This window comes from Haliotis asinina, chromosome 9, assembly GCF_037392515.1.
Source record: "Haliotis asinina isolate JCU_RB_2024 chromosome 9, JCU_Hal_asi_v2, whole genome shotgun sequence".
In the NCBI taxonomy this organism is placed as follows: domain Eukaryota; kingdom Metazoa; phylum Mollusca; class Gastropoda; order Lepetellida; family Haliotidae; genus Haliotis; species Haliotis asinina.
In genome coordinates, this window is record NC_090288.1 from 64,657,612 (window position 1) to 64,671,686 (window position 14,075).

General features: G+C 42.1%; 1 protein-coding gene across 2 annotated transcripts in view; it reads left to right on the forward strand.

Annotated features, from left to right (window-relative positions):
* LOC137296776 (uncharacterized) overlaps window positions 1-14,075 on the forward strand; it is a 29,498-nt gene that overhangs the window by 12,657 nt on the left and 2,766 nt on the right. For both annotated transcript variants that reach the window (XM_067828628.1, XM_067828627.1), the window contains exons 2-5: window positions 5,596-5,795; window positions 12,100-12,240; window positions 12,635-12,805; window positions 13,897-13,971. In XM_067828628.1, the coding sequence (XP_067684729.1) occupies window positions 5,622-5,795; window positions 12,100-12,240; window positions 12,635-12,805; window positions 13,897-13,971 (561 nt within the window). In that variant the 5' untranslated portion in view covers window positions 5,596-5,621. The remainder of the gene's footprint in view (window positions 1-5,595; window positions 5,796-12,099; window positions 12,241-12,634; window positions 12,806-13,896; window positions 13,972-14,075) is intronic.

The following is a 14,075-nucleotide window of genomic DNA, read 5'->3' on the forward strand; positions in this document are numbered from 1 at the left end:
TGGCTGTTTGTCCATGAAACCCCTATAACATTGGTCCAATAACTTCTTTCGTCCGTGTTTTCGTTTATCGACGTTTCAGGAAGAAGCCCCGCCTTAGTTAAGAGCACGCATTACCGTTGCTTCTTACAGTGTTTAATGAGTCACATTACTTCCTTCAGTTACATAACATATGCCGCCCTGCGCGGCACCAATGTACAAGACCCTTCTATCATGCATACCATCGGCAGCGTCAGGAACATAAGACACTGTCAATGGGATTCTAAATGTTTCCGAGTAAGAGAGTAATTCGAATGAAAACACTGATTGAAATGTACATATCCGAGAGGCACTGTACAGGGGCTCTGTCTTCACACGTCATATAATTATGTTTGTATGTATTGGTGAAAATAGAACGTGTTGGTCACTTATGTCACACGGCCCTCCAATCTGCCATTGCCGCATTACCTCTCTGTGCCCCAGTGACCAGTTCAAACCTGCCCCTCGTTGTTTTGTCAGGATTGGATGGCATTCATCCAATGAGAGTAAATACTGCGGTAAACGGATGTCTGGAGTGCATTATTAGTGTGGTATCATGTGACAGAGCCGATCAGACACAGGGTCTAGTTCATAAATGTCAAAATTCTAGAGGGAAAGAGAATTGAAGAAAAACGTTTGAAGTGGTTCAGGTGATAGTGTATTGTGACGGAGACGAGCTGTGTCGTGCTGACCCGCATTTCAGGATGGAGTCTCCTGAATAATATTCGGATGATTCCACACAAAATAAACGACCTCCGATGAAAATATGGCAGTATTGACAGACCAGTAGCTATTGTCTAGCCGTCACGCATACCCGCATACTTGCATGCCCACAAGTACAACCCCGACTCAGGCAGTAGGACCTTGATGCAAGTGAAAACGAATGGCACGGTTAGGCAGCAGGACCTCGACACAGGGCAGAAAGGATGGCACAGTTAGGCAGTAGGATCCTGACACAGGGAAGAAAGAGTAACACAGTTACGCAGTAGGACACTGACACTGGGAAGAAAGATTGGCACGTACAGTTAGGCTGTAGAACCTTGATGAAAGTGAGAAAGAATGGCACAGTTACGCAGTAGAACATTGACACAGGGAGGGAAAATTGGCACAGTTAGGCAGTAGGACCCTGACACAGGGAAGGAAAATTGGCACAGTTAGGCAGCAGGACCTTGATGGAAATGAGAAAGAATAGCACAGTTAGGCAGAAGGACGGCAGTGTTAAGCAGTAGCAATTGACACAGGGAAGAAAGAATGGCAACTCGTTGTTTCAAAGCGTATTAAACTCGTTTTCGCTCGTTGAATACGTTTTAAAACAACTCATTGTAAGATAAATGGTATCTGACAGACACTGTCTCGTTTAGTAATCTCTATGTCCATATACTGGTGATTTATCCTCGCCGGCACACTTGTGTTCTGAACGATGATTGCATTCAACTGTCATTGTCTTACTGGTGCCAACATCCCATAAATGTTTGGATATACTGCAATGATTAGGTAATTGTGTTAAAGTCAATTTTCAAATAAACAAAATAGTTGAATTATATCTGTCATTACCCATCACGGTGGCATATTAGTGGTGAATGATGATTGTTTCTCTCGAAACAACAATCCTTCACTCGAGGGAGTCTCGCTAGTAAAGAAAACGTGTACTGCAGTGTTTGCAAATAGCAGGGTGTTACCACAAAGTCATGTCACAGGCTAAATCGTATTGTCGACTCTACTTGGAGATTCTAATCAATGTGGGAAGTGGTCTGACATGTTTTTGCTATTGACATGTCAAAATGGCCTTGGACCCCGTCCAAATTACAGACGATATGTAATTTTTCCTAAACAACACAAGAAACGAAAAGAGGACTGTCCAGTGATCAGACTGAGAACCCCAGTCCGAGGTTCCTCGAGAACTCGGTTTTCTTGTAGCGGGAAATCCCACGATGTCACTGTGACCTCGGCGTGTACTGACAGCTGCTTCAGCAGGCTCCGAGGGAATGTAATCCACGTTTGCCAGATCGTTACTTCCACAGTTAAAGGTGCTGCGCGGTGCCATTGGAAAAGCCACTGGTGATCACCCCTTATCAAACAATAATTCTATAAACTGTTTAAGAGGCATTGTCGAAGTTGTAAGCAACAGGAAGGACAAATCTCTGTGGATGATCAACTTATTTAGTACTTGTACTGTAACTAGCGATGTTTCGTTACAGATACTTGGATTGTAGTCTGTGGAACAGCCCCAGAAACAAATATATCTAAGAAAACCCACGCAAGTCTAGAAAATGTGGCAAGTCTAGATTTCCTTAGCTTCGGGCTGAAAATGAAGAAAGTCTCAGGGCTCAATTTCATCATGTTATTGATTTTTTACTATGTTCATTTCAGAGATTAGTTGTTAGTCTACTTGGGCGCTTGTAAACAGTGCATCTCTCTCTAACCGTCCATAACAATGTAAACTGGCAATCAAACATCTACGTAAACAAACATGCTAGATTGAATACAACTAAAGGAAAGTCGGATTTAGAAAACTATTTTACATCGAAGGTGCCGTGAGGAACGATCGAACTGTCACAACCAGTAATTCCTGTGGTCGGGTAGATTCGTAGAAGATCATATCTATAACAATAATCACCCTTGGCAATGGTAGTTATCCCTTGCACCTTTTATTTTAGATTTGCTCAGTTCCGCTTGTATGTTGTGCTGCTGTTGATGTGAAGCGCCTAACACACTATTTACACTACTTGTAAGGAGGAGCCCTTTTGTTGACATAGGCTGTTATGTTGATTTAGATTTATATGTCGGGGAGGAAACACCGTGATTTCATGCCCTGAAGTAGGTCACCTGATGACCTGATTCACGGCAACAGGAAATGCCATCTCGTTTACCTCATCACCTCTTTCTCTCTCCACAGCAGGGTGTATGGTAGGGTCATCAATATCAGTTAAACTCCGAGTCAAGTGCTTTTCCGTCATTGTGTATCACTTTTTTCATCGACTGATTTGAGCTGAGTTTAGTAATCATTTTATATCAATATGGCGCCTGGGTATGCGTTATTCTTGAAGACCTGTAGTGTGAATGATCCACTCGAATGCATGACGTGTGACAACTATCATTGCTTGGCCACTTCCACAGTGTCCAGCTATAGCGTATTTTCCTCGGGTAACTTAGTCAGTGGACACCCAATAGAATATATGTTGGATTCTTTGTCCAACAGCGGCAATAGCCAGAACCGGTTACTAGGGATACGTGCACTTTCCGTGTTGTCGATAGGAACATATGCACTAATTGGGCACCCAGTGACCCCTGTCGGGAAGATCTGGCGTTATGTAACCAGATCGTTCAGGAATGAACAACCTTAATTAGTGACTTTTTTTCATCCCGACGTTCGTGTACAGCGCTGCCTGAATGAGCTCAACATGCATGTTCCAACAAAACTGGATTTTATGCAGTGTTTGACATTTCTAGATTTACTTCCAGATATTTAGTTATACGTTTGATATATGTGTTTCAAACTGGAATTTTGAGCATTTTGTTTCTTTTTTTTTAGATATTCGCAATGTTAAACAGATGGAAGAAACATATTTGGTAGGTCTGTAATGCTGGTAAACAATGGACAACTGGAATGACGTCACACATGGATGTGAAAGTAACCAGTATGTGACGGGGTATTTATAAGGATATCCTCCTGCCAGGCACATGACTAGCGTGTACGTTCTAGCAGGAGGAAGGTGAAGTAATTACTTCATGTTGAAATATATATTAGTCAACCGGGAAAGGCAGCATCACAAACAATGGCAAATAATACTTATTTATGGTCATTATTCATGATAATGGGCTGAAACAACGGTTTAGGATGTACACAAATGATGCACTCGTAGACAAGTAACCTGACTTCCTGACTAGCGCAATGCCGCGCACGATGGCGCATGACGTGGATGACGCCACATGATGAAGCGGTCCCACCAGCAATACACGACATACTCATGACCACTAAGGACTTTCCCAAATCAAGTCATTGTGAATCATTATGAATACCCGTTGGAAATTTTAGCTCTGTAGAAAGTATATGTGTGTGTGTGTGTGTGTGTGTGTGTGTGTGTGTGTGTGTGTGTGTGTGTGTGTGTGTGTGTGTGTGTGTCGGGGGAGGGGAGGAGGGGGGAGAAGGAGGAGGTATGTGGAAGTAGATGGGGGTGTGACGTTTAAAAGGGGGATTGCGGAGATACTCACCGTTACCTGACGTATAAAAGGTGGGTCGAGGCATACTCGCCATAACTTCACGCATATAAGGGGCTCGCGGGCATTCTCACCCTAACTTAAAGTTGAAGCCGTAAGATAGAGCGTCAACTTTATGTGGTGTCTGTTATTCGCTCGAACCGATCGAAGGTGTGTCAGCTGCTCCATACCAGTGGTGGAGTCTGACACTCGTGTTACCGCCACCCCATAGCAGACACACTGCATACAGGGTACTCTCTAACTTCAGATGATGTCACTTAATATTGGTACAACGACTGACTGGTCTGTATAAGTTCAGTGTTGATCCATCCACTGGGTGGATCTGTAGATCGATACAGGTACAAAAGGATCAGTACTTTGATACAGGTACAAAAGGATCAATACACTGATACAGGTACAAAAGGATCAATACATTGATATAGGTACAAAAGGATCAATACATCGATACAGGTACAAAAGGATCAATACATTGATACAGGTACAAACTGACAGCACCGTCCTGTCTGTATCATCTTTACTCTAAATAAATGCATCCTCATTTTGTGACACCGGACCTGGCTGTGACATAACATCAATGTATTCTTAGTTCTGTTACCAGTCTTCTCATTAAATGTAAATATTCTTTTGTCTTCCATAATATTAACAAAAACATTTTCCTTTCGTGTTTTGTTAATCATGACTTGTTCAAGTAAAACCTGCGTTATGTGGAACACTCTCAGATTTAAATTGGAAATTTGAATACTATGTGAAGTGTAACGCGGTTTTCAGCTGTCTTCAAGAAATATGAAATAGGCTGACAGCAAGCAGACCGCGAGGCGACCAACCACCAGTTCATCTGCCTCGAGAGTCATCATTGCTTCTACGTGTACAAAATAGTCTCTGTCTTGCATCACGTGACATGAATGTATACATGAGAATATACCACACGCCAGCCATCAGGCGAACATACCCAGAAAGAAGGACCTTACATATGATTAGGATCCATTAATATACCCAATTTTCAATTTGTGATTGTCTAGCACTGACTAATGCTCGACTCGTTACTAGGCGATAAATGCAGTTCAAAATGCCCATATTGTTGCTATTCTCGTTTCCTGCATTTGTCATGAGAATATATTCACAGCCAGCTCTTCAGTCGCAGGCATACTAAGGGAAATCCCCTATACAGACGCAGTGTGACCACGTGGTATCCACTCGGGGTCTTTCCAGCTAAGAATAGATTTGAGAAAGTCCTGAGCTTATTTAAGCTGTGCTCTCGGTACAGAACGTCTGTGTTCTGCATTGTAACGTTGACAGATTACTCTACCCTTTACGCTGCGCCGCATTACGACGTCTTTAACACTAGTCTTATTTCTCCAACAGTGGGCCAGATAACACCGGGAGACAGAATGACGGGGATTGTGCTGCTACTGTCCGTGTTTCTGGCGTCCTGCCGAGTGGTTCTGTTGGTGCCAGTCCCGCCTGGAAATCACTTCTTTGTATTCTGGAGGTCCGTCTCCAGCCACCTTATTCCCCGGACAGAACACACACAGCACAACATCAAGGACCTCCTTCTCGACTATGTGAGTATATGCCATACACTCTGAGTTAGCCATTGTGAACTACAACTGGTCTGTAGTTAGTTACAGACACGCTCTGCTTGATCGTACATCTCCGGTCCTATGTACATAGGACTCTTCTACCTGTACGCTTTAGGTTTATGTTTTCATACTGAGGTCATGTATAATTATAATACGTTGTTATCAGAGCAACATGACAGGCCATTGATGCTGTCGCTTTTGGTCATATTCTTGGGATCAACGAAAATATACGAATTATTGTTGGGTTTGCTGTCATCCGGCCTCTAAACAGTAGTCAGGGGTATTCTTCCACATCAATACTCACTGGAATTACATGGCGGTACTGATTCTGTGGTAGTGAAATAGTGTACTGATATCGGTATATATATGGTAGTGCTGATATTATGGTGTGGCACTGTGGTAGTGACAGTGTTGAGTACACAATGGTAGGGACACAGTGGTAGTGACAGTGGTAGTGACACGGTGGTAGTGGCAGCGATAGGGACAAGGTGGGAGTGATACAGTGATAGTGACTGCGGTAGGGACTAGATGGTAGTGACACAGTGGTAGTGACACAGTGATAGTGACAGTCGTAGTAGAGACAGTCGTGGTAGTGACAGTCGTGGTAGTGACAGTCGTGGTAGTGACAGCGATAGGGACAAGGAGGTAGTGACACAGTGGTAGTGACAGTGGTAGTTACACAGTGGTAGTGATAGTGGTAGTGACACAGTGGTAGTGACACAGTTGTAATGATAGTGGTAGTGACACAGTGGTAGTGACACAGTGGTAGTGACAGTGGTAGTAACACAGTAGTAGTGACACTGTAGTGACACAGTGGGAGGGACACAGTGGTAGTGACACTGTAGTGACACAGTGGTAGTGACACTGTAGTGACACAGTGGTAGTTACACAGTGGTAGTGACAGTGGTAGTGACACTGTAGTGACACAGTGGTAGTGACACTGTAGTGACACAGTGGTAGTGACACTGTAGTGACACAGTGGTAGTGACACTGTAGTGACACAGTGGTAGTGACACTGTAGTGACACAGTGGTAGTAACACAGTGGTAGTGATAGTAGTAGTAACACAGTGGTAGTGACACTGTAGTGACACAGTGGTAGTTACACAGTGGTAGTGACACAGTGGTTGTGACACAGTGGTAGTGACAGTGGTAGTGACACAGTGGTAGTGACACTGTAGTGACACAGTGGTAGTGACACTGTAGTGACACAGTGGGAGGGATACAGTGGTAGTGACACTGTAGTGACACAGTGGTAGTAACACAGTGGTAGTGACAGTAGTAGTAACACAGTGGTAGTGACACTGTAGTGACACAGTGGTAGTTACACAGTGGTAGTGACACAGTGGTAGTGACACTGTGGTAGTGACACTGTAGTGACACAGTGGTAGTGACACTGTAGTGACACAGTGGTAGTGACACTGTAGTGACACAGTGGTAGTGACAGTGGTAGTAACACAGTGGTAGTGACACTGTAGTGACACAGTGGGAGGGACACAGTGGTAGTGACACTGTAGTGACACAGTGGTAGTAACACAGTGGTAGTGACAGTAGTAGTAACACAGTGGTAGTGACACTGTAGTGACACAGTGGTAGTTACACAGTGGTAGTGACACAGTGGTAGTAACACAGTGGTAGTGACAGTGGTAGTGACACAGTGGTAGTGACAGTAGTAGTAACACAGTGGTAGTGACACTGTAGTGACACAGTGGGAGGGACACAGTGGTAGTGACAGTGGTAGTGACACATTTTAGGGACACTGTGATAGTGATGCCGTAGTAGTGACACGTGGGTAGTGACAGTGGTAGTGACAGTCGAGGTAGTGACACAGTGGTAGTAACACAGTGGCAATGACACGGTGGTAGTGACAAAGTTTTAGTGAAACAATTCTAGGGACACTGTTTTAGTGACACGGTGGTAGTGACACAGTGGTAGTGACACTGTGATAGCGACACAGTGCTAGTGACAGTGGTAGTGACACAGTGGTAGTGACACAGTGGTAGTGACAGTGGTAGTAACAGTGGTAGGGATAGAGTGGTAGTATGTTGGCAAAGATTATAGTATTGGCAATTGTAGGTGTTGCTCAAAAGCTTTAGACAAGATAAGTTGTATGGACGAGAGAGAGATATTTACAAGAGTGTGTGGCGAGTTATTGTGTTCTATAATGCACACCTGTCGTCATGGGCACGTTATCTGGCCTATTGTATGCAGGACGTACTTTTTTGCACACTAACAGCAGAAATTGTAAACATTCAGTGTTAAGTGTCATTACGTCCTGAGCAGTTAACTGTTAATATATATGCTAAGCTGGGGAAGTACAGTTGGTGCATATTATATAACACTCACTAAACCAGCATTGCGTAGTTATGGTGACGTGTCGTTACAGATGTGACAGTACCAACACTGCTTAATCCTCCATCGTCAATGCTGTTACACCAGTTGTAGCAGTGTAGCACCTGTAATAATAAATAACCGCCACTACAATACCTTTAAGACCAGTAATCAGGGAAATGGTAGTAACGGGGACTTCTGATGGTATGGATTTATCATGTATTACATGAAGTATTTTACATAAAACCTGTTCAACTACAATAGGTATGTGTTATACGTGAACCGCTACGGATAGCATGTGTCTTAAGCTTATACTACAGGTGGTATGTATTTTAATTTTGATACCACAGGTGATATGTGTTTTACATGTTATACTACAGGTGGTATGTATTTTATTTTTTATACCACAGGTGATATGTGTTTTACATGTTATACTACAGGTGGTATGTATTTTATTTTTTATACCACAGGTGATATGTGTTTTACATGTTATACTACAGGTGGTATGTATTTTAATTTTGATACCACAGGTGATATGTGTTTTACATGTTATACTACAGGTGGTATGTATTTTATTTTTTATACCACAGGTGATATGTGTTTTACATGTTATACTACAGGTGGTATGTATTTTACTTTTGATACCACAGTGATATGTGTTTTACATGTTATACTACAGGTTGTATGTATTATACATGTTATACTACATGTGGTATGCGATTGTGATTGGACTGTGGTTATGTTTGAATGTTATATGTGCAGTTCCCCGTGATAATTCTGATAAGTGTTTAAAAGCTCAACATCTGCATCACATTACACTTTAAATCTCCACAGTCCACCAGCATAGCGGTTCCTACAAGCAGACACGCCAGTACATGATCTCTCACACAATGTGTTGTTCAAGTTGGCTCCGTGTCATTCGTTCCTAATCATGTTGAGGAGATTTGGTGTTTGGCATAAGGTGTTTATTAAACCTTCATAATTTGGCTACGGACGAAAATGTCCTATCGATTTTGAAGTTAGTCTGATAAATGCTGTTTCATTTAAGATTGTTTGTGCATCTGTTTGCCCCTCATTTACTGTTTGGCCAACAGGGGTGTTAGTATCTGTTGGGGGATAATACACTTGTGATAACTACAATATTAGTTCTAGCAACTCTTCAGTATACCGGTGGCAGTATGGTGTTTTAGGTGGAAGAGTGGTAACATGGTTTGTCCAGTAACTACACGCTCTTTATATGATACGAAACTGTATCCACTGACTAGACTATGACAGCTTTTGATAGGCGTTATCTTAATTGCTCCATTGTGTGACACTATTGTCAAGAACATAATAGCCGACATATTTGGAACCTCCAGGGGGGATAATGAAGGAAGACATATAAATCAACAATGTCCTAAGTTAAATGTTGTACTGCTTTAATTCTTTAGCTTTCTGAAGTGGAAAGTCATGCACGACACATGGGTCGAATGCAGCGTCTCAGTAGGAATAGGCAGCCTCGGAGTGCCCATCACATTGCAGCTGGGATATCCCTTTCGGAGCACTGAGTAATTGTAAAACATCCCACAAGCAGATATAATGAAACTAATATAGACACCATGGTGTGCCATCTACGACTCACCAACAGCTACACATGGAAACTGAAGGAAGTGGATCTCCCCAGAACCACTTGCCCTAACCATAACACCTGAGATCAGATGTAGTTATCCGGCTATAGAAGTAGTTCAGGACAGCCTTATCACCCAGTCAGCATCGAGGCATCTGAAATCTCGTTAGAAACGATTCATACTCTAATAGTAAAGAATTCTGATTTCTTTACATCGAAAATGATAAAACATGACCAGTTCAGAATGCAAAAGAAGAAATTCCACGCATGTTGACCTGACAGCATGTGCGCCTAGAAGGATATGGTATATGAATTTACTTGAGATTATTGACAAGATGGAACTGACGTCTTTGTTTCAGAATAGCCTGACAGACAGTGTTCAGGTGCACCCATGAATTCTCAGTTTAGACATAGCTCTCAACCTTCGTTCATGATAAACCTTACACGATCTCTTCGCTGTCTTATAGAGAGGTCCAGTGACGGAGAGCATGGCTGATATGTCAACTGCACCCAGCTGAACACCGTGAGGGCCATGTCCGTCCTGTAGACATCACGTAGACAAGGAATTGACATACACGCATCAACATACATCTTACTTACATCGTATCAACATCCATCTTACTTACATTGTATCAACATCCATCCATCTTACTTACATCGCATCAACATCCATCCAACTTACTTACATTGTATCAGTATCCATCTTACTTACATCGTATCAGTATCCATCTTACTTACATCGTATCAGTATCCATCTTACTTACATCATATCAACATCCATCCATCTTACATTGTATCAGTATCCATCTTACATCGCATCAACATCCATCCATCTTACTTACATCGCATCAACATCCATCCATCTTACTTACATTGTATGAGTATCCATCTTCCTTACATCATATTGACATACCTCTTACACCATAGCACCATCCATCTTATATGAAACGAATCAAAATCCATGTCTCAACGCCCATCCTACATACATTGTATCAACATCCATCTCACATACATTGTATCAACATCCATCTCACATACATTGTATCAACATCCATCTCACATACATTGTATCAACATCCATCTCACATACATTGTATCAACATCCATCTCACATACACTGTATCAACATCCATCTCACATACATTGTAACATTGTATCAACATCCATCTCACATACATTGTATCAACATCCATCTCACATACATTGTATCAACATCCATCTCACATACATTGTATCAACATCCATCTCACATACACTGTATCAACATCCATCTCACATACATTGTATCAACATCCATCTCACATACATTGTATCAACATCCATCTCACATACACTGTATCAACATCCATCTCACATACATTGTATCAACATCCATCTCACATACACTGTATCAACATCCATCTCACATGCATTGTATCAACATCCATCTCACATACATTGTATCAACATCCATCTCACATACATTGTATCAACATCCATCTCACATGCATTGTATCAACATCCATGTCACATACACTGTATCAACATCCATCTCACATACACTGTATCAACATCCATGTCACATACACTGTATCAACATCCATCTCACATACATTGTATCAACATCCATCTCACATACACTGTATCAACATCCATCTCACATACATTGTATCAACATCCATCTCACATACATTCTTACATCGAATCAGCATCCATCTTACTTATTCGTATCAACATCCATCGTACATACATTGTATGAACATCTATCGTACGTATCAGCATGCATCTTACATGGTATCAACATTGATCTTACATCGTATTAACATCCCTCTTGCATATTTGGTGTGGTCCAGAACAACTACTGTTTATACTACTGCATCCGTCTTACATACTTCGTATCAACATCCATCTTTGGAAGTAACTGCTGTGGACGTTATCCAGTTATGCAATAACTTATCAGCTTGTTTTATATTATAGTTATATAAACACTTTTCTGATAGTTATCTCAGGTCTACGTAATGTTAAGAATATAGAAAGACCTTCGGTACTTGTTTTTCAAAGAGTCGCCAGGAACGGGAACACTTGCTGACGTGCTTAGTTGATGTGCATGACGGCGTTTCTAATGAGATTACTTGGAGGCACCCATCGATTATCTTCACTGACGACGCCTTTCTAACAGTCATCTAACGTGATGGCTGCCAACAGATAATACTGCGTGAAGCGTTAAAATCAGTCTGTTTAATTTCATATATGTGGTCAGTCAGGTGGATGTATAAAGTTACACCTCTCATGGTGCTAAATGTGTGAGGTGAATGAGATATGTAACGTCAGGCTAAGAGGTGTTAATGGTCCACATCCTCTGATTGTTGTAGTACCGGTCAGGCTTGGTCAACGTGACGACGGGTGGACGTCTGGGGTCAGCCAGGGAGCTGTACCACACCCTCAACATATCCCGGATCCCGAGTCAGGGAGTGTTGGACAGGGAAGGAAAGAAGCCGTTTTTCTTCATGAAGGTGGGTTCACTTGAGGCACCGACGTCCATAATATACAAACAGAAAGCATGCCACCCTAGAAACCATGTCCATGTGTTTCTGACATTACTAGACCACAAGCCTCTTTAGAAACGCGGTAGTCTTGAACAGGACTTTGAGTTCCGTGTCATCGCACCTAAGTAGTATTTTACACACAATAAGCAACATTGAGAAGGGAGATCAAATTGACGCAGATACAGACAGGCCATGGCGGGCTCTGATTTATCAGTTTATATTGTGATCATTCTTAACAAAATGTTTTAGGTCTTTTCATGTATTGTATATAATGTGGAGTTGCATAGATGTCTGATATACCAATGATCCGCACACAACCACCTAGTCCATTTTCAAAGCGTAAACGTTCTGTTCCATCCAGAGTCTTCTGAAGGAAGGTTATCGGGTGTGTGAAGTTTTCAACCGGATACTCTCCTATGAGGAAGACTTCCGCTGCAACAATGTCACTGACCAACTCTCGGGGTACATCTGTGACAGGATGAAAAGAATCACCCACAATATGGAGCACATCTCGCAGACTCTACACAAGCAGGTGCGTGACGTTTTGGAAACATCTTGCATTGAATAAGGACATCGGCAACGAACACTAGCCTCTATTTTCATATATGTAGTTGCGTTAAGTGCTACCTCCGAAACAGGATTCAGTCCTTGACTCTAGCACACTTGCACTAAGGTTAAAGAGATATATGTGGCCTCTTGTAGGGTATTTGTTGAGGCTGTTTCAGGGGTGCTGGAAACTCCTGTGACTAGAAGAAAGTGTTACCCAGGATAGGTAGGTCGGTAGGTAGGTGGGTAGGTGGGTAGGTAGGTGGATAGGTAGGGTGGTAGGTGAGTAGGTAGGTGGATAGGATCGAAGATAGGTAGGCAGGTAGGTGGGTAATGTCTTAGGACCACTTTGGGCATTTAACACAGGGCAGAGTTACTTATTACATTAACACTGTGACGTGATGTTACATCAACACTGTGACATGATGTTACGTCAACACTGTGACATGATGTTACACTAGCACTGTAGCGTGATGTTACGTTAAGACTGTGACATGATGTTACATTAGCACTGTAACGTGATGTTACGTTAAGACTGTGACATGATGTTACACTAGCACTGTAACGTGGTGTTACGTTAACACTGTATGGTGATGTCAACTTAACACTGTAACACGATGTTATGTTAGCACAGTGACGTGATGTTACCTTAATACTGTGATATGATGTTACGTTAACACTGTGACATGATGTTACATTAACCCTGTAACATAGTGTTACGTTAACACCTGGAGATGATATTATGTTAAAACTGCCATGTGATGTTACGTCAACACTGCGACGTGATGTCACATTAGCCCTATGACATAATGTTGTGTTACCAGTGTGACATGATGTTACGTCAACACTGTGACGTGATATCAACACACTTACATGATGTTATATCAACACAGTTACATGATCTTATATTAACACTGTGACGTGATGTTTAATTAACACTTTGACATGATGTTACGTCAACTCTCTGACGTGATGCATGTTAACATTGTGACTTGATGTTACCGTAACACTTTAACACGTTGGTACATTACCGTGTGTTGCCATGATGTTACGTTCATACTTGTTTCGCTCTCTCAGTTGACAGATTTCTTCAAAGTACCCAGCATCAACATTGGCCAACCATCGCGACTAGAACGGCGTCTCAAAGATGTGGTGAGTTTAGATATTTCTTCTTACACAGTCTGGCTTGGTCTATTGGTCGACATTCAGGCACGGGTTGCACTGTAGTCTCGGTTACAGCAATTTGTTGGGTACAG